This window comes from Serpula lacrymans (genome assembly GCF_000218685.1).
Source record: "Serpula lacrymans var. lacrymans S7.9 unplaced genomic scaffold SERLAscaffold_10, whole genome shotgun sequence".
NCBI lineage: Eukaryota > Fungi > Basidiomycota > Agaricomycetes > Boletales > Serpulaceae > Serpula > Serpula lacrymans.
This window is the reverse complement of record NW_006763299.1, coordinates 298,027-323,026: the sequence shown is the minus strand read 5'-3', so window position 1 is coordinate 323,026 and position 25,000 is coordinate 298,027. Positions and strand designations below refer to the sequence as shown.

Below are 25,000 nucleotides of genomic sequence, written 5' to 3'. Positions count from 1 at the left end.
TGTTCAATCTCTGTTTCTCTATAATTCGTGCAAACGCTCAAGTTTATGTGCTGATGAGATGAACCAAGGTTCAGAACAATATAATGCGAGGTTATCATATTCGTGTCTCCATACCTTCAAAATCTGAAAAACCTTATCATCATCCTTCCGGTACATTTATTCCCAAGACATTATTCCAGCATCTTCCTTCGCATTCACCCAAACCAACCACCAGAAGGAACGCCTTATTTAATCCAGCGCATAGGGATTACCGATTTGGACCTATTCGCGTTGACTGGGTCGACTTTGAAAACATGAGCACGGGGGTATACACGGGGAAAGAGAAGGAATCGGGGAGAGGTGCGTATTCCTCCTTCTGTTGACTGGTTGTTGACCATATCCTGCCAACTCCAGGCCCTGCTACCGCACAGTTTACACCTCACGCTAGAACGAAATCAGGCTCCACTAATCTACCTGAGGGAACCGTGCATGTATTTCGTGACTGCACTCGCCGTGACGACGGGAAGGCGGCTACTTCATATTCATCAGCTCCCATCGCCACTCCTGTTAAAAGCTTGAGCGAGAGTGAAAATGGAGTCGTGCTGGCCGTTCTTGCTGTTCCATCGTGGATGACACCGTCCGATTTTCTGGGATTTGTGGCTCCTGCGGCAGAAGGGATGGCACATCTTCGAATAATTCGGTTTGTGCTATCTTATTGCGAAATTTTAGCTCTAATATATGCGTGTATCTTAGAGATTCTGTCCCTAACCGCTCCCTCGTCATTATGAACTTTCGGCAAGCCCAAGAAGCGACCGAGTTCATAGAGGCTTATAACGGAAAACTATTCAATTCAATGGACGTGCGTCATTATATATATGCTACATTTCTCTCCGGTTGATTTACTTTATTTCGCAGCCAGAGACATGTCATGTTGTCCGGGTACTGTCTGTACAAATCGACATTGAGGATTATGCTTTCCCTTCTTTTGGAGGTTCACAGTCATCCATGTATGAACTGCCCACATGTCCTGTGTGCCTAGAAAGAATGGATTCAGCAGTAACAGGCCTCATTACCGTCCCTTGCTCTCATACTTTTCATTGTATGTGTTTGAGTAAATGGGGCGATAGCAGGTAAGTGCACGTCCATTGTGCCATGGATTGCTGAATAACGAAATTTTTATAGGTGTCCTGTCTGCCGGTATTCTCAAATACTTCTTTCGTCCCACCCGACGTCCGCGTCAAATCGCTCTCGACCTATTCCGTTTACCACGTCCACGACGCCAGATCTTTCAGCTTGCGTTGACTGCGCATCTACGACAAACCTATGGATCTGCTTAATATGCGGTAACATAGGCTGCGGTCGATATAGACGAGCTCATGCACACGCACACTACGAAAGCACTACACATCTATATGCCCTTGAACTTGAGACTCAACGTGTATGGGATTATGCCGGTGATGGTTATGTCCATCGTCTTATTCAGAATAAAGCCGATGGAAAGCTGGTTGAACTCCCATCAGCTGCTTCTTCGGTGGCTACAAATTCGAGAGACGACGATAACCTTGGGCCGAGTCGTGCGGACACGCTCAGTGCGGAGAAAATCGAAGCTATTGGAATTGAATATTCTTATCTTCTCACTTCACAATTGGATTCGCAGCGATCGTACTATGAAGATCAAACAAAGGAATTGAAAAGTCAAGTCGACGAGTTGCGCGTCATGGTGGAGAAACTGAGCAAGGACACGGAGAAAGAACGAGCTCATGCCAAGGAAGAGGGAGCAAGGCGACAGCGTGAGGAGGAGGAGAAGTTTGATGTAATTTACAAGGACAAGATCAAGGCTGAGAAAAGGGCCGAGAAGGTAGCAGAGTTGGCGAGGAAGTTGGACAAGGAGCTGAAAGAAGAAAGGGCAGTCAGTGAGGGCTTGATGAAAAATCTTGGGAAGATGAAGCAGAAAGTCGAGGAGGCGGATAAGCAGAAGAAAGAACATGATGCCAAGGTTGTCGAGTTGGAGGACCAGTTACGGGACGTGATGTTTTTCTTGGAGGCTAAGACCAAGATAGAGCAAGGTGGAGGCGCTGAAGCCGAAGCTGCTGGCGGTTCTATCGGGCTGCCGCCTTCTGCTCCACCATCTACTACGACAAGTGCGAAAAAGAAGACAAGGAAAGGCTAGTAAACAGCGTCCTTTCAGTTCCGCACCTCGTTGCGAGTTTGTACCAGCGGTAAAGCTCCTCGACTTCCATGAGGGAACTTGGGATGCTGAGCTTTGATTATCCAAAGCCATCAGAATGTTTTTCATGGCTTGGCTGTTGCACTCGAGTCCCCATTCACAATGCTGCTGACAAGCTTCCTTCTATCGGCTGTTATGACTTCAGTATCCAGTATCACACACTGGTATAAAGTACATGATCTCCATTGCATCACCAAGGTGGAGCGTCTTTAATTCATGTACCTACTACACAATCAGACATTACTTCATAGAGTAACCTGGGTCCAAATGCGGCACGAGGTGACAAGGGTGGGCGTTCATTTGCTGAAAAGTAGAACAACTAATGGGTCATCCAAAGAAAGTACTATAGAATGCATTGAATTAAGATTAATCAGAAACGTGCACAGTCTGCGCCCCGGGGATAACATCGACCCGATGCCAACAAAAGAGTGCTTGCAGGATTATTCAGGAGAAGAGATTCCAGGGAAAATGACTCGCTGGCGTAAGCCTGATGTTTCCAGAGATGTTGTTCCATCGAAAGAACTGTCTGGAATTTCCGAGCTTTCCACAGGTTCATCTTTCTTCTTGTGTTTGGCCCTCTTTTGCACTCCTACGGGTGGACTGGGAGCGTCCTTGTTTTTCATCCGCCGAGTATCCCAGATCATGTAGAGGACAACCTCTGAAAATGCGACGACCAGTGCAACGGTAAGCGATAAAAGGACTCTCTAAAAACGCGGGCAGGCTTTAAGTGCTGCTGCTGAGAATACTAGAAACACACCGTACCCATTCAACCCTCCAGCCAGTCCGTGCTGATGCCCACCAAGTCGCGAAGCCCGATCCTACGACACTGAGCACTGCATTGAGTACTGCTGAGATAGCTTTCTTGTCGTCAGCTGCTCTCTTGCTCTCTGTATGTGGATCTTTGGAAACGTATGGTGGGAACCTTTTTTCTGGAGACGTGCGTGTACCTGCGAGGAGTACTATCATTGAATAGGAAGCTTGATCCAAAGGCGGGGTGTTTTTCTGCAGCGCCTCGAGACCCGAGGATGTCCGTGACCATTGTGAGATTTGGAGAAGGAGGCTGTAGGGAATTGTATGGGTGGAAGGGGGGCGTTTTTCTGCATCATTGATGTAAGGTGACAGTTGGGCAGCAATCGCTCTCGGTAAAAGAGACGGGAGTGGTTGCAAAACTTTGATCAGATGTGGCTCTACGGAAATGTTTAGCTCTTCAATACCGCCCATGATGCATATGGTCTTTGTACTGGTCACTTGTACAGACAATGAGCAGGCTAGGCCTTATCGAAGCCTTTATCAGCGGTGATGATATCAAGAAAATGCTGTGGCTGCCACAGCTAACCGGCGTCTGCGAGTTTCGTCGACGATCCCCACGATCCTTTGCTGCAAACTTTTGCAGCGACGAATAGTGACTGATGATCTGATTTTCACGGCTGTGTCCGTCCGCGATTGCTATAAACTTGAAACCAGGGCAAGATACGCCAGAACACACGCTGCCTTCAGCTGCAGAGAATAAGCGACTGATCGTCTATAATAACGGGTTTACTCAGTGAGATTGCCGCTTCAAGTTGGATCGCAGCGCCCTTCAAGTTCATCATGAAACCTAGCTCTCGAAACACTCGTTTCTGTAATGCAGGCGCAGCTTTTCTTGACGCAAATGGGGCATTTGCTAAACAAGGCCACCTGACGTCTCTGCTTGGAGAGCTTGATGAGATTGCGAACGAGCTGGCAACAGATGAAGATCTTAGGCGAGTCTCATAATGAAGCTGCATTGTATCAATCAACTGATACTGCAGACATCGGAAGCAGACAGAGCATGGGCGTAGAGCAACCTTCAATATGGTCTATATCAGATCGACTGTGGACATTCATAGCATCAAACCTGTCAACTGATGAATACGAAGCCAATATGTTATGCCTGATACCGAGCACAGCAAGGTTTACCAGGAATCTTGTAGCTGGGGTCCCGCATAATCAACAAAAAGCATAGTGAGTAATCATGCAGTTCGGCAGAGGCAAGCTCACCATGCCTGTAGCCAGGCTGAACCGCAAATCAGAAGTTCAATCCATAGATACACATCATGGGCTGCGATACAGGAGGTCAAAAGTGAACTTCATCTTCTCGCTCTTTCGGGTATATCAAAACTAATATCAGCGCAGCTTTTCCTGTGACTCGAATACTAGTGCAAGCGCTCTCCAACATAGTAACTGGCAACGAGGAACTTATAACCACTTTCTGGAACTGCTACACGAATCTTCCGGAAGAACAGGGTATCCTCACGTGAGTCACATTTGCCTGTCAAAATTCGAACTCTTCTGATGGCATACTTTCGTGTTTGGCTGCAAAAGGCGATTGATCGCCTCTCCTGATCCACGGACTGTTCTATACACTTTGGTGCTCATAGTGAACTGTATACACGAAAATAAACAGAGATCGTATGTAATCGAATATCTGATGTTTCTTGTGGCAAGAGTCTGATGGTCTGCAAGTGTCAAATTTACTGACACGTCGGTCGGTGCACGAATATGTATATCCCTACTAGACCGTATGGTCACATTGTATGATGCGGAGGAAATGAGCGACGATGCCAAAGCGTTCGATTACGGGCATGTCTTCTTTGCATCCTTCTGTGTGCCTTACTGACATAACGGTTGTGCAGCTATCACCTCTTTGCTCATCTCTTTGACCAGGGGTTTGCACCAGATTTATATGACCGATTGTCCGTGTAAGCCTGTTACCTTGAGTATGCAAATAGTAAATACTCATACTATATGCTACACGACAGTTCGGGGGAAATAATCGCTCCTCACCAGACTACGCTTCTGAAACTCCTGGACTCACATCTGCAGTCATCGCACTCCCCATCGATACACGCCCAATTATGTCCTATGCTTTCTACCCGATTTTTCGGGTTGTCGACCTATGCCCGGCAGTCAATTAAACGGGCTCTTGGTTCCAGCTTGTCTGATGTGTCGGAAAGTAGAACTGAGGGACCACCGCAGGAACTTGATTTGTTATTACCAAAAGTCTGCGAAGCACTCGTACTAGTAACGCAGTGCATAGTCACCATAACGTTGTCCTCGGAAGCTGTGAGAATGGATAGGATGTCGGAGGATGACTTACAGGGTGCCTTCAATAACGCTCGATCGCCGATCGGTGAGAATTTGTCGGAGAGTTTAGTAGGCAAGTACTTTTTCATTTGTTCTTATAGGCCGTTCCGTTTTGGGCCGTATTAATCTGGATCCCTCAAACCCCAGAACTACTCCAGCTACTAGATCGATTCCTTCCCCGTATCAATTTTGGGAAAGCGATGCCAACTACTTCTGTGGAAAATGCGCCTTCGTTGCCCGCAGTAGACACGATTGGTTTCTCTTACTTGAAACGCGATCTTGTCCGCTTACTGGGTATTTTGTGTCACGGGAATATAGCAATCCAGAACTGTATTAGAATTCGGGGCGGTATTCCTGTGATCATGAATCTATGTGTGGTTGATGACAGAAATCCTTGTACGTACTTCTGAGTCATTTTCTTCATCGGGTTCTTGATTAATATGCTGCCCCCCGAAGACCTCCGCGAACATGCGATTCTTACTTTACACAATCTACTAGAAGGGAATGCAGAAAATCAGGCTGTGGTCAACAGTATCCAGCCTTCAGCAGAATGGGATGAAAACGGTGTACTTAGAGAAAAAGCAGGTGTTACGCGCAAATGAGAGTGGTACAATGTGAAAACTAGATACAAGAATACAACAAGAAAATATGGAAATCAATCTAATCTTCATCCTCGTCATCGTCAAAGTCTATGGCCCTTTTCTTTCGTGCGCCAGTCCCTGCTCTGCGTACCTTGTACTGCTCTTCCTCTTCTTCCTCTTCACTTTCTACATCCATTTCTTCTCCGCCAGCATTATCTTCGTCTTGGCCCGCGCCTTCGCCTGAATTTCGGTGTTTCCGCTTACGCTCGGATTCCTGCTGTTGGCTTATTTTTGCGTCTAGCTGATCCAGTGGATCTTCTTCAGGATCCTCTTCATCGCGTCTTTGCCTGCGCTTGGCTTTTGCTGCTCCAGCATATTCCGCGTCTTCATCGGAGTCATCTGCCACGACGAAATCGTCTTCTTGATAATCTCCGGGGCCTTTTTTCTTATCATCTTCCACTCTTCGCTTGGCGCCTCTAGAAGCAGCCATGTCGTCGTCTTCCTCAGCATATTCTGCCTCATGTTCGTCCTCATCGTCAGACCAAACGTCATGTCCGGCTCTCTTCCTGGTATAACCAGTTCGCCTTCTACGACCTCCAAATCCAGCATCGTCAGCCTTCTTCTTTGATTTCTTTGCCGATAACTTGATCAGCTCCATCTTTTCCCGTTCTGGATCCATGGTTGGATCGGGAGCCATGCGCAGGCGGGCCACCTTATTATGTTTCTGTCCTACTGCGCGCACAAGCATTCGGTGCGTTTCGGATTGCATGCCGGTTGGCCTGAGACTCATATAGCCTGTTATGACGGCTTCGGCTTGTAATAACTCAGAGCGTTTATGCTGCGCCACGAGATATGTTAAGCCTTGTGACTTTGATCCGGATGCTGATTGTTGTGAAGGCGCAAGAGAACTTTGTGACGCTTGAGAGCCTCCAAGTGACGTCCGGGCTACACCGGCAGAGGTGTCAACGGTTTGATTGATATCGAAAAGTTCCTTGCCCAAGCGGAGGCTGAGGGTGCCATCCGACCAGCGAATAACGCGACTGTTTGATTGCTTTTTCTGGGCGGGTATCTTAATAACGAGCACGTAATAGATAGGAAATTTGCATACATCTTGTTCAAATTCGTCTTTATCCCATTTCCACCTGACTGTGTTTTCGACTTTTAACTTGATAGTCATACTTTTTTCACGTATCGTTTCGGCATGGTGTGCTTCTTCGTCTTCATGCTCCGGGCCAATGTAAGTATCAGGGTGAAAAGGTTTCGAGTCGACTTTGACGAAATTTGGCATGCGTATGACCCAATGCTACGTTGATAAGGTCACGTCACGTAAAATCACAGAGGGGAATTCTTACATCACCGTCTGAGGTACGAGGAACAGGGATGTTGGGTATGGATACATTTGCCTCTTGAGGGTGTTCGACAAGAGTCGCAGGCTCTTCAGGCTCAGCATATTCCAATGCCTTTCGGCGATCCCTTTCCGCTTGAGACAGCTCCTCTGAATCTGAGCCTGATTCCCCGGGAGAAAGGGGGCCGATACTTGCAATAAATCGAAATAAGGACTAATCCCCAAGACAGAGAGTAGCGGGATAGCAAATGACTCATACCTCTCGGATTTGACAAGGGTGCGGTTTACTTTTGCATCGTCAGGCTCTTCGTCGTTCCCAAAGAGGTCCTCCATTTCCTCGTCGCCGTTGTCGGCCGCTTGACTGGTGCGTTGATGGAACTCTTCTTTTGGAACGACATCGGTGTCTGGAGGATTCATGAGGACATCATCATCCACATTGAATTTCTCCTCAGAAGGGCTCGCGGCGATATTGTGACTGTAGGAATAGCTATCGGGAGGTACCAAAGCACCTGCTAACGACGACATGTCAACTTGAGTTTGGACGGCGGTACTGTACTGGCAAAGAGTGCACTGAGCAATAACGTGGGAGCCGATTGCTGAACCCAGCGGCGTCTCCGGGACAGCCACACCGTTCAACAATAATATCTCCGTCACTGACACTGACGCTTGACTGTCAATTAATCTCTCGTCCTGCGTTATCTTGACAATCTCCATCCTGATTCAATGCCGAATACATATATTTTGGAATCGCAGTAACATGTCGAGGGCCAGACGAGCCAATATCTCTGGCTCGTCAATAATCAGCCGTGAAAGTGCAAACGACCTTCCTTTTGAAGATGACGCGTCTGCATTCAGCAGGAACTTCCATAGTACACCTGTGCCCTGGCAGTACACCCTCCGTGGCTCGAATTCAATCATTGGCCGTGCAAAGAATATTCCAAGGAACCTCACAATATTCCCGCAGCTTGGTATGTTTTCGGTCGCCCTGTTCAAACACAACGCAAAGTATATGTCCGTGGTGGCTTGCATGTGACTCACAACTAATACCAGATGCTCACGATCCCTGTACATGCAGCATTCCGTCACACAGCTGTTGGAAATGCGTAGCTTTCCGCAATTATAGTCATTTCGTGGGCGCTCTTATGTTGTGTCAGTTATATCCGATAGAAGTCTCTTCGACGTGATATTTCTCCCGAACAGGCCCCCCTCCAAGTACAGCAACTTCCTGTAGTGTGTTATATAGTCCTCTCCCCGACGTCTCCCATTTCCCTTTTGATACCTCAGCTACATCATTATTTAGTAGAGGGTCCATACCTCCGTCGTATAAATACTACCACCCAAATGCCCTATTCACAGTCAGCTCGCTCCTCTTTCCTGTCTACCATCACTCACTCACCGATCATGTCTGCTAGATCAAACTTGGGCTATGATTACTGTTCAGCTTGGTCGCCTGTGGCGGGACAAGGCGCAGGTGACGGCAGTGACAACTATCAATCCGCTCAAGGTGGACCTATGGTATCACATCCATCAGGGCAACATGTGAGGCGTTGCCTGTTGTATGTGTTGCTCATCCTAAAGTCCTTTGACAGTACACTGGTTTCAACGAGTCGGAGCCGTCTGATCTACAACACATCGATCAATCCTTTCAACATTGGATCGATGACTCATTGGTTTCCCACCATTACCCTCCAATCGACAACCACTCTGTCGTCTTCGAGGCCAACAAGCCTTCCCTTCCACCCATAAATACAAATAACACTGCGACATATGGCTTCCCGAGTCCTCAGACGTCCTCCACAGATCCACAGATATATCTCTTCACTCCAGAAAATCTGTGCAATAGTTACCCGCAGGTTGCAATGTCACCAATGTCACCCAACGGCCAACAACTCCACGCGCCAATGTCGTCACTTGTGGGTGTTGTCATTCCAATATTATTGCCATTGCCATGTCCTCATCTTTATTTTTTTCTCTTATCAGTCGATGAAACCATCTGACAGCCTTCGTTATTCCCTGTCGCCTGCTTCGGCGGCCAGTCCTCGTGATTTTTCCTTTGCCCTGTCGGCTTCACCGTCCATGTCCTCTTCTTCTCATGACTTTCCGGTTCGTTCATCTATCTTCTAAAATTGAACAGATTATTGACCGTTCTCACAGGGTGCGGATGAAGATCGTGAAATGTCTAGGGCACATATCGATCTTTGGAAGAATCTACCGTTGCAGGCCGTTCGACACATTGCGACAGGAATCAGCATCTTTATCCCTCAACCAATTTATAAGCCGCATACCCAGGCTGATCAAGACCGGTATATCAAACATGCCAGTCTTTTTGAGCCGATCATCTTCATGGTTGAGAATCCATACGAATGGGGTATCTCTCTAGACGATGCCCTAAGACAACGCACCAAGCACCTGCTTGGAAAGGATGAACTGATGTTTGAAAATTGTGGCCCATCCGTCTCTATCAGGATCCAGGTGTGTGTTATATTACGTGGTCGTCGAGGAGCTTTCATTTAACTGAAACTTGTATCAAGTGGCCCTGTTATGCGCCGTGGAGTAGGCAAATTCCGACGAAGGATTTCAAAAATCCCAAGGGCCCCATTACCAAAGCCAAGTTGGCTAAAAATATTGCCAAATGTGTCTCGCGATTCATAGAGGTTGGTATTTTCAGATCCATCACATCTCTCATTGACTTACGTTATGCGTAAAGGATAACCATACCAAACGGATGGAAGACGATTCTGACAAGCGCTTCCGCGTGGGCGCGAACTATATCAAGTTGGAAGATCTTATGCTAGTCAGCCTCCATCATATATCACAAGGAAGTTGGCAACCGCACTTTCGTCTTCGTCGATCGATTTTTTGAAAGGCTTATTGCCGCTCACCATCAATATCTTGTTTAAATCTTGGTTTTCACCTTCCTTGTTGGTCTTCTTGATGATCTTTCCTAAAGCTACTACCCTCCTTACCTTCGAATCCTGCTACCATTCTTGTGCCGTGCTAACGCTGGGCAGATCTTGGCACCCGTTCGAGTTTTTATTCTCTATTTTTTTGAATACTGTCGCTCACTGCTATCTAATGTCGTATCAAATTGAAACGTGTCTACTATCATTGTATACCCAGGAAAATCACAACTTATCTCCTTGTATCCCCTGCAATCAAATTCTTGCCCTGTGTTTACTGTGGTGCTAGTCTCACGACTTACGATGGTGACTCGTTGTTCTTGTCCAGATAGACGGTTACTACCGGCAGTCCCTCGGCATACACGCATTGCTGCCTTCGACACGGTCGGTCAAAATTCACGAAACGGTTCCGATAACGTATTCCCTCTCATAGCGCTCCTCGTCTTCGGGCTCCTCGTCTTCGATCGACAGATAAATTTCTCAGGTTTCATATTGAACACGGCAAGGCTGTGACTGAATTGACCGGATCTAGACGCCCATCCGAGTCGTGTTTACCTACTGGCACGATGCCGCACGAACCACTGGCGTATCGTAACACAAACTAAACCTGAAGAGAAAACAAAGACGACATCTCGCTGCTGTCCCGCTACCATTGATACTGGCAGGCCGCCGGTTGACTAGGCGAGAGGAAGTAGAAGAAAAAAGTTGCATATTCTGCAAGGGCCCGGGCCGGTCCGACGTCGGTGGATCACTCATGGTGATCGTCGTCTCGGTAAGACACCGGTCACTGTCTCGTTTTCCATCACTGTCAGGGTAACCTGAAAGAAAACGACATGCATGCTTGTTTTTCTCTGGGCTGAACCTATCATATCACTTCACAGGCAGAGACTAGACGCCGCCGCTCAGAAGCAGTATACCCATGCTGCCCTGATGCCATGATATAACCAAACGACCATCATGATAGCGGAACAACACCAGTTGAGTATCCAGATCGGTGACGTTAAGCCTGATATTGATGATGGCAGTAACTGTTTTAGCCCCACCAGTATTGGATCACTTTTCGCGTTGTACAGGAGGTGCTTCAAGTTGGCAGCCTTGTGCAAGTTCGTCTTGGTTCATATCGGTGCAGGACGAACTGCGGTGCAAAGTTGCGGTTTCGTCAGAGCTGCTGCAGACCTGTACGCAAAAAAAAAGAGAACGGAGTCACAAAACCGTACGATCAACATCTTCTCATCGAATCCGAAGCTACGGTAACCATCATGTTGGTGCTGTCACGGACTTCCACCAGTGGAAATCTTTGGGGCGAATACATACATGTTCCGATCAGAAGCTCACGCTGGGGCGAGCGGCGCCGCCACCCTCCTCAACGATCCCAGGGAAAATGTATGCGGTTCTTTCTTTCTGAGACTTTACGAGCGGCCACCGAATATTCCACGTTCTCGCTACATCTAATAATACCGTCCACTCAAGCCGCCGAAGTGCCCTTTTCGCAGGTCAATGGATCACGCCCTAACCATTGGACGACGACATATATTGTTGGCCCTAGATTCGATACAACTTTTAACGTACCCTACAATCTGGAAAACATGGGCCCCACCGCTAGTTATAATGGAATTTCTGGTCGTACCTGACTTCGCAAGGCACTCGAGGCCGTATGATCGCTGACTCTTATTCCATATCTATTGCAACCATCTATACCATCACTGCGAATCAATTTGGAGGCATCACTGCGGTTCCTCGCGCAACGTCAATATGTATTGCGAAGGAACAGATGCAAACAGGTGTCAAGCTTCGAAAGGAACGTATAACTTGAAGTCTGACGCTCGCGAAGACCCTTTGAAATTACCATATCAGAGCAAGCCGGAAAAAAAAATGATCAAAAAAAATAATATTGGGCAGCATGTCTCTTTGTTATCTAGAAAAGTACCTAGAAACATGATGAACGTGGGGAGCTTTCAGCCAACCATCGCAAGAATATGGCTCTGGCCCATTTGGCTTAATTCCAAGCCGTGGTAAGTTTGTTGCTCCAGCCAGGAGGCACGCCGCGAGGCAGACTAGTGTCGGAGCCCTTACTCCTTGACTTCTGACGTGAGTGGATTGGTAAATACATTCACTTGTTTTATCCTGACAGAAGAGTTCGCCGTTGATAAGCTCATCTATTGGATCTGGCTTTGAGCTCCGTGGAAATTCGATGATCGAGCAGCTCGGGTCCTCAGTCATGTTTTCGAGAACGAAGCTCGCCTGGTGGTTTTTCCCTTCTTTCTGTTCAAAATTTCTATCACAGGCTACGCCTAGGGAGGCCATAAACCGGCGGCTTCGATGTGGAAAAGCTCCATAGAAATACGACAAGGACCAAACTAGGGTCCGGCATAAGAAGCACCTTCAGTTTGCCATAGGAAGCATCGTCTGAACGTGATATGACTTGATGGTACACTATTAGCTATGCTTCTTTCAAAGCGCTCGAAACTAAATGTATATTTTGACTACTTACACGATATTATAATCCACAAATCTTATGTCATAACCATGAGAATTCTGCCCGAATGGACAACGAGAAAAATGCAGAACAAGGAGCCCCATATCTATATTAGCCATTATGGCACACCAGTGATGCTACGAAATTTATCAATAGAGTGTCTGCCACGTGTCACTACCCAGTAACACAGCCGTAACGTCCTCGCCATTTTTGAAGATTCAGATTTCAGTCGTGGAAGAAGCCTATCGCGGTGATGGGTGTTTGTGTGGTGTTTCCGATCATAAATCTGGGCTGCAATGCAACACAAAATGATAAAGCTGCCCAGTCTCTTTGGTTGTAGCGTGTAACCGGCGCTGCGAGCAGAATTCCGACGATTGTATCTCCCGTTATTCTAGATGCGTAAGAATTGAAATTGTTGAGTTTATCAAGTCTTCTGTGATAAGATAACAGAAAGCACCATATGCCCCACGTAGTTAGTCTCGTGACCAGACGTTTTGGGCGTGCGCCACCTAGGTTACCCGATGTATAAGCCTTGTAAGACTGGATGGTCACGTGTGTCGTCCAGTATTGTAAGGCTCTATGTCCGAAGTCAGCCAGCACCAGCGCTAAAACCGGTCCCACATCTGCAAAATGCCTTTGGGTTACTGTGCAGTTCGGCGGCGGCATCTTTAGCTTCAGTTGCAGCGCTGACACTCTCAAGATCTTATCAACTCCCTCGACGCACCACACTGTCAGCCACTTGCTGCCTCATTGTCTCTCGCTCATCCACTCTGCCTTGTTGTCTTGCTTGTCCACAATCTGCCTTGCTGTCTCATCAGTAGCTTGTTATGTCCCGTCCTCCAACATTCTTCAAGGTCAACGGACTCTCAAAATCTGCTATTTTACACACATACAAGCGCTCTCAATGTTTCTCTCAAGTACTTACAGCGGGAAAACAATCTATGTGCATGGCTGAGGTAGAAAGACAGCGCTGTTCTGAGATATCAGGTATGTAGATTCACAGCTTTTTCTAAAGTTGCTCATCATTGTCAGAGATGTCTATAACAACGCAATGGGATCCGCACCCGTGTACAGTGATTCTGGACCTTCTGGGCATGCAACCAATCAGTATGCTTTCCAAGTACACCTTGGTAGCTTAGTTGGTAAAGCACCAGACCATGAAAGCTGGAGTCCCAGGTTCAAGCCCTGGCCAATGCATGTTTTCTCATACTATAAACAAATGTCATAATTTGTCAATGTCAACTGAGGACCACAGAAATGTTGACACTATGGTTGCTGAATATGAAATGTACACGGATGACCTAGCGAGCATGCCACCACCTGGCAATGAAGCAATAGACATCAGCCATGAGGGTGGTGAACATAAAGCTTATGATGACCTGGCAAAGCAGATAGCGGAGCTCAGTGAATAGTGAGTCTTTACCATTAACCTTCGCATTTATTCACAGACAAGTACATAGCTCTTATGTTGATCCACGTACCCGTAATGATCGACTTGAAGTTCAAAACAAAAACTGGGAAGCACAGTTTGATCGCTTGACTTCTGCCTACCTAGATTATTACTCACACTGTTCGGACAGCAGTTTGCCAGCCATCTCTGTATATGCACCTGATTTGTCGGAGGGGAAAGACTGTCCATCTTTGCAGAATATTGAGTTGGTGGATTTATTCAGTGAGTATCGTTTATTTTTATTTCATTCTTATGCTCATGAGCTAGGTCGACGGCAGGAATCTTTAAAACCTAATCCATCCCATAAATATCCAAATGAAACCCTGATATTCTATGTGTAAAACCCTTATCCCCTATACCGAGTTAACGGAGGGATGAAGGCTTAAATCAGACAAGTAGCGTTTCAAGTAGCGATTGAGAATTAATCAACAACTGAGGAAAGTATGTACATGGTGGTCTACTATATATACGTTTCTGAAAGTCAGCCATGAGGCGCTGACTGATGTTCTTTGTAATGGTTCTAGACTCTTGTCACGTGATGGTCACGTGATCTGATATAACTACGTATTATGTTATCCGCGCTAAAGCAGCAGCTTTAACATATCCTATCTGTCATGTGATCAGATATCAAAGAAAATGAAAAAGGAAACTAGCGCTCAGACTAGCGCTTCTGGTTCAAGTCGTGACACTATGGGTACCTTGGTTGTTCTCCGCTGTTTCCAACAGTTGCTATATCAATCAGGACCCTTGCTGCTTACCGCCAAGCTCATCGAATATGTCCGCGGTTCAGCATTCAAGCCCAGTGCAAAGCATTATGCCATCTTCATAATGTAAGTCTATCTTTTCTCTCTTTCCGGTATCTAATGTCTCTTTCAGATACCGTATTGTCCACATTTACAAGCACAATTCTCTGAGGCGTATGATATTTACCTGGAGATATTGCATCGTGTGCATGGACTGTTGAATGTTGCCCTTAAGCGAAACATGCCCAATTGGTGTCTGTTGAATGCATGCCCGGCGTGTTGCTATAAACTTCAAGATGAAACACCACTCAACTTTGAATGGCTTGTCTCAATTGATGGTAATAGTAGCTTAAAACAGTGGAAGTCTTCTATTTATAATTTGTCTCATCAATGTGATTCACGCAAAGCTTGTACAGATTACTGGATTCACCGTGATACTGTCAATGTTTTCAAAAATGATGTAAAGGGAAAACAAAAGATGGTAGGCTCATTATAGCATTTATATCTGCATCCAGTTATGATGTTTCCTTTGCAGACAAACAACAACAACCATGATGATGACTGGGCTGATGTCGAGCTTCATGACAACAGTAATGAAACATTAAATTGTGTTCAGCGGTGGAGAAATGCTGGGCCAGAACAGTGCAAGAAGATTTTTGGAGTTTTTGAAGAAACAAGCATCTTTATTGCCACCTGCCGTCACCGATTTGTGCTTCTTGTCTGTGACATGATTGAAAGTGGTGAATTGTATGGAGTCTTTATCTAATAGCTAACAAGACTTACAGAATACAAACTTTCTAGGGCAAAATACCCCATAGCGGTAATGGATAAGCTACTTTCAGTTTATGGCAAAAATGGCGGTTGTGCTTACAATATTGGATGTGCATTCTCATCAACACTCAGCAATAGTTTTGTTGGGCCCCATGCGTAAGCTTTGAACCTTCAAATGATGGTTGGTGCCTTTCATGGGCATGCACACAATTGCAAGTGCCAGCTTGAATAGCATCCAATGTACATCCCTGGGACAGGGCACACAGAGGGAGAAGGCTGCGAACATGTCTTCTCGTCATCAAGCAATAGAACAACATGTTACATTCTGGGATATGGACAAATATGCTGCATTAAGTACGTGTTTGCTTATATTCAATTATCTTTACTAATATACATGCAGGTAATTTCTTACAACATCATTATTGAGAGGCACTTCTTGCGGTCACTATGCTGAGTGCAGAGCTTAATACATTCAAAGCCCAGTTTCACATAACCGACATAGACTTTAATCATTTTCACAGGGATGAACTTGATTATTTGAAAGCAACAAAGCAGCTTTTGGACAGAGATTGGCTGTATACACGATATATAGAAGCACTAGATGAGCTCACAAAATACTGGTAAGCAGTGTTGCACAACATGTTTTGTGGCTAACAGAGTTAGTTGTTTGTAGTGAAGAGTACATGTCAGCACGAGCAGCTGCGAACAATGCTCTAACAATGAGCATAAATGGGGACATGAGGGCCATACAAGAAAGCCTCATAAAAGCACAAAAGTGTATTGATACTGTTTTTGCGCAATTGCAAAATGCTGAATTAATGACGGGTGATTTGGAAGTTCAACTCAATGTTGAAAAAATATGGGAAGTTGGTGACAACAACTACAATCACTACAGACAAGAAGCTACCATGGTGAAGTATAGGGCTGCTCTTGATGAACTTGAGCGTTCCGTTGTCAAGCGGCTATTTGAGCTTTCAAAACTAGCCTTATCAGGCACAGGTGTATACTTTATATTGTCTACAAACTTTTCTGACAACAATTGAGGTAAGGATATAAACTGCGTTAGCAAATCAGCAAGGGACTACAACGTAGATCAGAAGCAAATCATAATGCAATTAAACACTACAATACCCAGGCTACTGCTCTCGACCCTCCACATCCAAAAATAGTATGGAAGGATATTGTTGAGTACAGCTTTCTTGCGGAGTTTGATCTCCTCCGTTGTTCGCATACAGATATCCGCAGTGAAGTCTGGACAAAACCAGCCTATTGAGAAGCAGCTGTGAAGCATGTCAAGCTGTGCTCGGCAAAGGAGGAAATAGATTGACTCAACATTGAAATACAACACTTACGCACAGCCATACATTGTAAAGAAATTGAGATGAAAGCTGCTATCAACAGCCTCATGGCCTCCAACCCACCACTTGGCACAGAGCTAGAACACCAATGGCAGTTGTGTGCAGCAGTGAACACTATTCATTTACTGCATCTTCAACAGACCAAAAACCTCTCAGGTTTCTCTGGCCACAAAGGTAATGGTGTCAGACTTGGCAAAGTACCTCTGACCCAGCCCCTTTGTGATTCAGCCCCGCCCCAGCTAGATCCAGTTCTCTCACAGCCCAGTAATGCGGCTTCAGTCCAGCTGTCAGCTAATATGCGGCAAGAAAATGATAAATGGGAAACTCATGTGACTCCAATACAGTCCCTGAACATTGGAAACTTTGATACAAGTGCAAACCTTATTTTGGCTGATTGTATGATAATTTTTCTCTACATAATATAGATGTACTGACAACAGTTACTATACTTTGGTTGTCTCCACATTCAGGCATTAATGGGACCATCACATTTGAGTACAGTGATAGTGATCTCATCCAGTATCAGGAGGATGCTCAAGCAGCAATACTGTTTGCAGAATTTGTCAATGCCTTGGATGATTAGTTGATACTGTTATGTCCAAAGTCTCGCTAACTAGTGATGTATTTGTGTAGGGCTGGTGGCTAGTAGCTTTACCAAGAGAGACACATTACGTGCTTTTGGCATAATTTTACATTATAAAATCTAAAATCTTGGTTAGCCCATTGTACAATCCTCAGTTTTGCATCATTTTGACAGACTCCCTGCCTTCTCAACACAAGTTAGAAATGTCTAGTGACTATTTTTCTGCCTCAGCTGTTGCTGCATTGCACACTACTTCATTTGCAAGCACTTTCAGTAACTCAGAGCACCAGGCAGCAGCCTGTGCTGTTCTCCACCATAATGCTCATATTGATGGCACACACTATCACACCAAGTCACTCAAGGGACTGCATCCCTCGTACATTCATCTCCAGCCAAACCCTTGCCCAAATGAAAAGTCTCTAACCAAGGACAATTTTTTAGAAGCATCAATTCAAGACATTTTTGATGTTTTGCTTTTCATTCTTTCACCCTGACTTTTATTCGCTTACATCCAATTTAAGATTACTATGCAAGATCGCTTGGATGGAGGCATCTTGCTCTTTCTCTATTGCCCCGGTTCTAAAGCTACCTCTGACACCTCTCCGGATTCTGTCAGTGTTGATCTCTACATTACACCACGTGAATTAGTTGAGATACCCAAATGTATTGGTGGGGATGTTTCAATCTTGGTGCAGACATTCTGCCAAGAATTCGTAATGCCTCACCTGCAGCGATTTAGTAGTCCCTGTCGAATTGAAAATGTGTAACAACTCAGAGTTAGTTACTCTGGCGCACAACTCAGACAAGCAAAAGAGTAATGAGTGGGAGTGGTTACCCCTTAGCTAGGACCGAGTTAGTTGTGGGTAAACAACAGGAGGACTTGCTGAGGAGTCTCCTGGATCTACTGGGCATTTATACTACTACAGGTTTGTTTGTACATATGTACTATACAGTTAATGGAGGCAGTGGCTGATGATGTCATGGGGCACAGCTCGTGTGACCAGCTCCACTGCGTGAGATACTTGTAGCTAAAATAAGAAGAAAGGCAGCGCAGCGCGAGAAAGGTGGAGTTTGAACAAAAAGGAAAGTGCCGCATGGTGTAGTGTGTGAAAACTATAGAAGAAAGTTGAATAGGAGAATGAAAATTAAAGGTCCAAAAATTGTGTATTGTAACAAAATGTAGACCCACCAGAGCACTGTGAGTCAATAATAATATACCGTTGTTTTTCCTGAAATCTGAATCTGTTTCAACTATGAGAATTTGCATAGAAGATTCACCACACTTACCTCCTCCTAGGATTGCAACGAGTTCTCAAATCCAGTGCTCTGCACTGAGCACACAGCAATTGTGACAACACCAACAAGACACAGTCTTGGGGCACTGGAGCACAATGAAAACAACACTCAAAAGAAGAGGAAGAGGTGGGAGCGGTTACCCATTTGGTAGGAACAAGTTAGTTGTTGGTAGACAACAGGTGGACTCGCTGAGTCCTTCCCCATGTATTGCTCCTGTATATATACTAAAATACATGAGGTACTGTACAGTTGTAGATAAAGTTTAGAGTCTGATGTTTAGCATGTGACCAGTCACATGGTGAGCCTAGACACTGGTCAGGTGATGTGTCACATGATTGGTCATGTGACTTATGAAAAGTCCGAAAATGTAAAGTAAAATAAATGGTCACGTGATCAGTCATGTGACTTGGAAAATAAAAAGTAAAAGTACAAAAAGTGAAGTGTAAGTAGGTGCTGGTACATCAATTGTAACAGCAATTACATTTGGAGCTCAGCGCTATTGGTACAGAGCCTATAACCTCATCAGCTGCAGTGCGCAGTGCAGCTAACATGAGACCTCACATGATGCCATGGACAAATCCTACATCCCACATTTGCCAGCAACGTCACACCAACATTGGCCTGTCAAAGAAAGTTATTCAGCTGACAGTTCCAAGAAGTGAACCCACTTCCACTGTATCATTGGAGTGCAACAGTCAAGTAGAAGGGCCTCAACTACTGCTTATTAGTGTGGGTCCCAGTACGGACATGGTCCTTGATTGGTTTGGCTTGGGGGATGAAATTTTGCCGAAGCTTCACAAGTTTGTGACATCCATCCGAAGCAGTTGATGGGAAGCTGTGCTAAGATCTCCAACATGGGGATTCAACTATGAACAGGCATCTAACTTGTCTAGGGCTCTTCTGGCAGACATTTGAGGGACACAGTTTGTTGTTGCACAGCACCAGAGATCTGCGGTGTGGAATATAGTAAAAGCATTATTGATCCTTGGGGTAGCGCTTTCAGTTGTATGCTTCTTTTACGTCTTTAGTATATTTTTCTTATGAACAGTAGGTACCTACATTTTTGGCTGACCTTGTACTTAGCGTAGAACCTTGCACTCTTTAACATATTTCAAAATGGCAGAATGCAATCTTTTCGGTCCACTAGAACCATTTAGTGTGTGCCTCCTAAAAGACCGCAAGAAATGACCCTGTCAGTTTTGGAATATTAAGAGTTGGGGTTTTTGTATAAGCATTCAAAGGATAAAACCAACTCACCGCTGTCTCCACGTCAAACTATGGTCTTGCAGTCCTTCTATAGTGTAAAACAATGCACACAATGTGTCCAGGGCTTGGCACGCATTTGTCCCAAGGTATTGCTGAGCAAAGAAGCACGGGCCAAAATCCTGCTGAAATGATGTGATAAGTTCCAAAATCTTCAAAGAGACCTCAACAAAGCCTGGAAGTGGATTGACAATGTGACTATGAAGATAGCAGAAATGCATAGTAAAAGTGTTCGCTACATCAGAAAGGAGCGTTATATGGGGCATACAAGGCTACAGTGTAAACATTCAAAAGCTAGTGCTTGGAATGGGTTCTGTTGCAAAAAAAAAACCAAGAAATTGACAAAGAGAAACGTAAGTAATGTTGTACTGTTATTATGTATGTTTGCATGCTTACATCTTGTTCACAGGACTTAAAGGTCCTATAGCCCTGCAGGAGCTCATAAAAAAATACCGCACCACATATTATGAACTATCAGAAGATGAAAAGAAAATGTTAGCTAGTGAATACTCGGAGTACCGCAAGACAAAAGCAACTGGCCTTTGGACTTCGATAAGAGCAAGATTGACAGATGTACTAGCCTACAATTATGCACTGGTGCTGATGCTGAGTCCATGCTGTACACAGCAAGACGAACAACAGAGCTGCCTCTCCAAGGGATTGCTTTTAATACAGAGGGGGTGGAAAATTTTATGCCATCCGCTATGAATATTGACCACCAGCACCTGATCAGTAAGATGGAAGGCTTTGCTACGCAAGGGATACAAGGTGAGGCTCATCATAGTTCCCCTTGTTTGTTGTCAGTAATCTTATCATAGGTGCTGCTAAAAACCATCAGCAGCGAGTTTCAGAACTCCGGTCAAAGATCCGAGAACTAATAAATCAGCAGCTAAGTAAGTTTAACACCAAAAACATAATTTTGGGCTTACTTTTCTTAGGAGTCATAACCGATGACCCAAAGGCAAAGATGCACTGGAAAAACTATTGGAGGAACATTATACAGTGCTACCAGATTGTCATTGAGGGCTGGCCCGAACATATTCCTTTTGCAAACCTCAGTGAAGTATCAAGTGGCCTTCCAGATTTAGAAATGCTCTTGCACAAATGGGAATCTGGGGAGATTCACTGGAGACAGCTCAGTGAAAGTGAGTATAAGCAGATGACCCAAGAGCGGGTGGAAAAACTCAATAGTGGAGAGTTGATTGAGCCACGCCGTTGAGAGCAATCTGACAAAGGCACAAAACAAACTGAATTGGGTTCACAGCAGGGGGAAGGAGCAGCTCTAGAAGAATGTATAAGAACACAGAGATGGCGAACAGTGATGAAGAAAATTACTTGCCTGACCCTAGCGCTGCTGCAAATACTCAACAGATTGTTGGCACAGCTGCCACTGGAGCTTCCATCAACATGCCTACATCGTCTACCCAGGTGCCTGTGGCTTATACCAACTCTCCTGCAGCCTCTGTCAGCACATCCACTGGTTTGAGCACACTTCCTTTGCAGATGAACAAGCACTGTTCAACAGCAACAGCATCACGCCTAATTTTACTGCAGAGCTCAACCGAATGCTAGCAGAACTCAACCCAGGCAATGCTACTGACATGATGAACTTTTGTCAGTTCAATGGATTTACATAGAGTGCGGGTGGAAAGGAGACAAAGAAATGATTCACCCTTTAGATTTGTGTTCTATGCCTCCTACAACTAGATTAGCTTAACACTTGTTTTGTTATTGAAAAAATTGAGAGTAAATGGAATGGCTTACCCCGCATCACCAACTTAAGAACACCTAGATTGACCTTAAAGGATGTTGGAGGACGAGACATGACAAGCAACTGATGAGACAGCAAGGCAGATTGTGGACAAGCAAGACAACGAGGCAGAGTGGATGAGCGAGAGACAATGAGGTAGCAAGTGGCTGACAGTGTGGTGCGTTGAGGGAGTTGATAAGATCTTGGAGGTGTCGGCGCTGCAACTGAAGCTAAAGATGCCGCCGCCGAACTGCACAGTAACCCAAAGGCAATTTGCAGATGTGGGACTGGTTTTAGCCCTGGTGCTGGCTGACTTCGGACATAGAGCCTTACAATACTGGATGACACATGTGACCACCCAGTCTTACAAGGCTTATACATCGGGTAACCTAGGTGGTGTGCGCACAGTGTTACCCAAAATGTCTGGAGACATTTGTATGAGGACACCCCATCGAGTCACACTATCATGCCAACTGGCCATTTTGGGTTGAACAAGCGTCTAAATAAGGCAGGAGTGAAATAAAATAATCTACTAGTGTCATCATGATTTGTTGGCATAGGTAGATAGCCAAAATTTGTATTTAGTACGGGTTAATGCAATCCAATGCCGACAACTGAGTTGCGTAGTTTGTCTCATGACGGTGTCAAGGCTCAGTTGTATGCCAATTTGGCTCAGGCCCATGCCAAATCCCCTAAATACCCATCCAAGAGTACACGCACAACCATGGCAGACAAAGTTTTTCAACGATGCAACTCCCGAGTTCCTTATACATGGCAGTTAGACACCTCCAAGGCTTTCTGTCTAGGCCTGGATTGTATTGTGATTGCGGGCACAGGTGCAGGCAAGACACTGCCTTTCATTATCCCATCTTTCATTCATACAGACCACCTAACTGTTGTTATATCACCACTGAAAGCTTTAGAAGAAGCACAGGTATGCTACCTTCAATTTCTCACTAACATGACTGTCTCACGTCAAACTAAGTCACAGCAGTTCCTTCGTTGGGAAGTTTTGTCAACAGTTGTGAATGAGGATACATACAGTCATGACTTACACAAGGTCAGTCTCCGTATCATTCATTGACTACGCCATCCATTCAAAACTTGACCAGGAACTCAAAGCACTAAGATTCCGTGTTATTTTTGCCTCCCCTGAGATGGTGATCAGTAATCCAAGATTTAAGGACTTGCTATGCTCATGAACCTATCAAAAACAAATGCTGGGCTTTGTAATTGACGAAGCCCATTGCGTTTTGCAGTGGGGAGGTGATTTTTGCCCTGCGTATTCAAAGCTTAGCCAGCTTCAATCATTTGTACCACTCGGCATACCTATCTATGCCACCTCTGCCACCATGACACCAGATGTTCTTGCCAACATTCACAAACAGCTACATATCAATAGTCAGTGATTGTTCCACCTCAATTTAGGCAATGACAGACCTAATATCACACCCGAAGTGGAGGTCATCCCCAGATCTTTGTATTACCCTGCGCTAGACTTCCTCATGAGCAGAGTTGAGCATGTGAGTGACATGCCTAGGACCCTTGTCTTTGTTAACTCAGTTAATGACTCACAGGAAGCCAGCCTGTAGACATTTGAGAAGGTTCTTACCTCCTAGTTTGAAGGACCAGGTTGATTTCCTCAACTCATGACAATCTACATGGACCAAAAAAAATGTTACGAGTGTTACAATACACAATTTTAGGACCTTTAAATTTCATTCTCCTCTTTAACTTTCTTCTGTAGTTTTCACACCCTGTGCCATGCAGCACTTTCCATTTTGTTCAAACTCCACCTTCTCGTGCTGCACTGCTTTTTCTTATTTTTAGCTACAAGTATCTCATGCAGTGGAGCTGGACACATGGGCTGTGCCCCATGACATCATCAGCCACTGCCTCCATCAACTGTACAGTACATATGTACAAACAACCTGTAGTAGTATATATACCCCAATAGATCAAGGAGACTCCTCAGCGAGTCCACAACAAACTCGGTCCTATCCAAAGGGTAATCACTCCCACTCACTTCCTCTAAAGCTTTGTCTGAGTTGTGCGCCAGAGTATAAAAACTTTGGTTGTAACAATGAGCCAGTTTTGCAAGGGTAAAGTCAGGATGATGGTGGTGACTGAGGTGGGGCGTATAGTGAGTAGTCAGCAATAAGCAAGGGCAGCATTGTTGATACATGCACAGGGATTGGACATACCTGATATTGAGCTGGTAATCCAACTTGGTGTACCATCATCCCTCACCATTTGGCTCCAACAAGCAAGCCGTGCTGCCTGCCTGGTTTCCATTCAGGGCCGTGCCATCCTGCTTGCTGAGGCATCAGTTTTCTGTTGAATAGGTGTTGGTATGGCTGTGAAAAAGGAACCAATGTCAGAAGAAGAGTGTGAGAGGGAAGAAAGTCAGGATACTGACCTAGAAATATTACATACAGAGCATCAATACAAGAAAACAGTTGAGCTTGCAATGCGTGTTACGATACAAGATTTTCGGACCTTTAATTTTTCATTCTCCTCTTTAAAACTTTCTACTGTAGTTTTCACACACTGTGCCATGCAGCACTTTCCTTTTTTTGTTCAAACTCCACTTTCTCGCACCGCTGTCATGCACCAAAGTTGATTGGTAGCATGGACAGGTGTCAATAACGAAGCGAATATTCAAAAAGACTTGCCTTTGCGCCACACAGGCACAGTGCCACATGGAATAGTAATTAATATTGCCTTTTTCGAACTTGTGGCTGATCAGCACCACCTCTATTAGGCAATCCAGTCACGCTCACCTTTGCTTTTCCATTCGGTACTTTCTGTGTTTCGGCATTTTGGCAAATTTTTGCGTCGCCACTGGCTACACATTGCATTGCGCCCTCACTTTTGTTGTTTCCCTTACTCCCCTTCCTTTGCCTAGCCCCACCATGGGCCCCTTTCTCTCCTTTTTATTCTCACCTGACAGTCGTTTCTGGATCCCCATTCTAATCCACTTCTTCGTCACCTCTACCCTCCTCCTCCTCATCTTATTTGCACCCCCACCATTTCTGATGTCACCACTTCCTATCCGCTTCCGTCACTGATCCGTTGACTACCACGTGCCACTGCTGATATCAGCAAAGCCCCGGCGGCCGGTCCAAATAGGGCAACAGGTCCATCTTCATGACGTCGATCTGCCATCATAT

At 45.3% G+C, this 25,000-nt stretch overlaps 8 protein-coding genes across 8 annotated transcripts; 7 read left to right on the top strand and 1 right to left on the bottom strand.

The window, feature by feature from the left end:
• Positions 1-50: 50 nt before the first annotated feature.
• On the top strand, positions 51-2,884 carry SERLADRAFT_451036 (uncharacterized protein; the record flags this gene model as incomplete). The annotated part of the gene is made up of 5 exons (XM_007320627.1): positions 51-339; positions 394-679; positions 733-838; positions 895-1,109; positions 1,162-2,884. The coding sequence occupies 5 exons, from the start codon at positions 84-86 to the stop codon at positions 2,147-2,149; spliced, it is 1,851 nt and encodes a 616-aa protein (XP_007320689.1).
• Positions 2,885-3,572: 688 nt separating this feature from the next.
• SERLADRAFT_451032 (uncharacterized protein) lies at positions 3,573-7,006 on the top strand (the record flags this gene model as incomplete). The annotated part of the gene is made up of 11 exons (XM_007320626.1): positions 3,573-3,948; positions 4,010-4,189; positions 4,237-4,307; positions 4,361-4,481; positions 4,550-4,636; positions 4,691-4,807; positions 4,861-4,926; positions 4,987-5,357; positions 5,459-5,707; positions 5,768-6,643; positions 6,721-7,006. 10 exons carry the CDS (start codon positions 3,797-3,799, stop codon positions 5,911-5,913), a joined length of 1,560 nt encoding a protein of 519 aa, XP_007320688.1.
• A 907-nt stretch (positions 7,007-7,913) lies between these two features.
• On the top strand, positions 7,914-8,309 carry SERLADRAFT_472537 (uncharacterized protein; the record flags this gene model as incomplete). The annotated part of the gene is made up of 1 exon (XM_007320625.1): positions 7,914-8,309. The coding sequence occupies one exon, from the start codon at positions 7,995-7,997 to the stop codon at positions 8,268-8,270; it is 276 nt and encodes a 91-aa protein (XP_007320687.1).
• Positions 8,310-8,853: 544 nt separating this feature from the next.
• Positions 8,854-10,414, top strand: SERLADRAFT_472535 (uncharacterized protein; the record flags this gene model as incomplete). The annotated part of the gene is made up of 5 exons (XM_007320624.1): positions 8,854-9,150; positions 9,218-9,340; positions 9,392-9,709; positions 9,769-9,891; positions 9,945-10,414. 5 exons carry the CDS (start codon positions 9,097-9,099, stop codon positions 10,098-10,100), a joined length of 774 nt encoding a protein of 257 aa, XP_007320686.1.
• A 2,424-nt stretch (positions 10,415-12,838) lies between these two features.
• SERLADRAFT_440165 (uncharacterized protein) lies at positions 12,839-13,279 on the bottom strand (the record flags this gene model as incomplete). The annotated part of the gene is made up of 1 exon (XM_007320623.1): positions 12,839-13,279. One exon carries the CDS (start codon positions 13,277-13,279, stop codon positions 12,839-12,841), a length of 441 nt encoding a protein of 146 aa, XP_007320685.1.
• Positions 13,280-13,881: 602 nt separating this feature from the next.
• On the top strand, positions 13,882-14,404 carry SERLADRAFT_440164 (uncharacterized protein; the record flags this gene model as incomplete). Its single annotated transcript, XM_007320622.1, has 3 exons — positions 13,882-14,024; positions 14,074-14,285; positions 14,331-14,404. The coding sequence occupies 3 exons, from the start codon at positions 13,882-13,884 to the stop codon at positions 14,402-14,404; spliced, it is 429 nt and encodes a 142-aa protein (XP_007320684.1).
• A 1,457-nt stretch (positions 14,405-15,861) lies between these two features.
• Positions 15,862-16,850, top strand: SERLADRAFT_440163 (uncharacterized protein; the record flags this gene model as incomplete). Its single annotated transcript, XM_007320621.1, has 4 exons — positions 15,862-15,931; positions 16,005-16,197; positions 16,251-16,578; positions 16,644-16,850. 4 exons carry the CDS (start codon positions 15,862-15,864, stop codon positions 16,848-16,850), a joined length of 798 nt encoding a protein of 265 aa, XP_007320683.1.
• A 3,931-nt stretch (positions 16,851-20,781) lies between these two features.
• Positions 20,782-23,446, top strand: SERLADRAFT_409753 (uncharacterized protein; the record flags this gene model as incomplete). The annotated part of the gene is made up of 11 exons (XM_007320620.1): positions 20,782-20,845; positions 20,896-20,970; positions 21,016-21,222; positions 21,342-21,505; positions 21,547-21,691; positions 22,107-22,223; positions 22,664-22,761; positions 22,813-22,887; positions 23,087-23,228; positions 23,256-23,350; positions 23,420-23,446. 11 exons carry the CDS (start codon positions 20,782-20,784, stop codon positions 23,444-23,446), a joined length of 1,209 nt encoding a protein of 402 aa, XP_007320682.1.
• Positions 23,447-25,000: the final 1,554 nt, after the last annotated feature.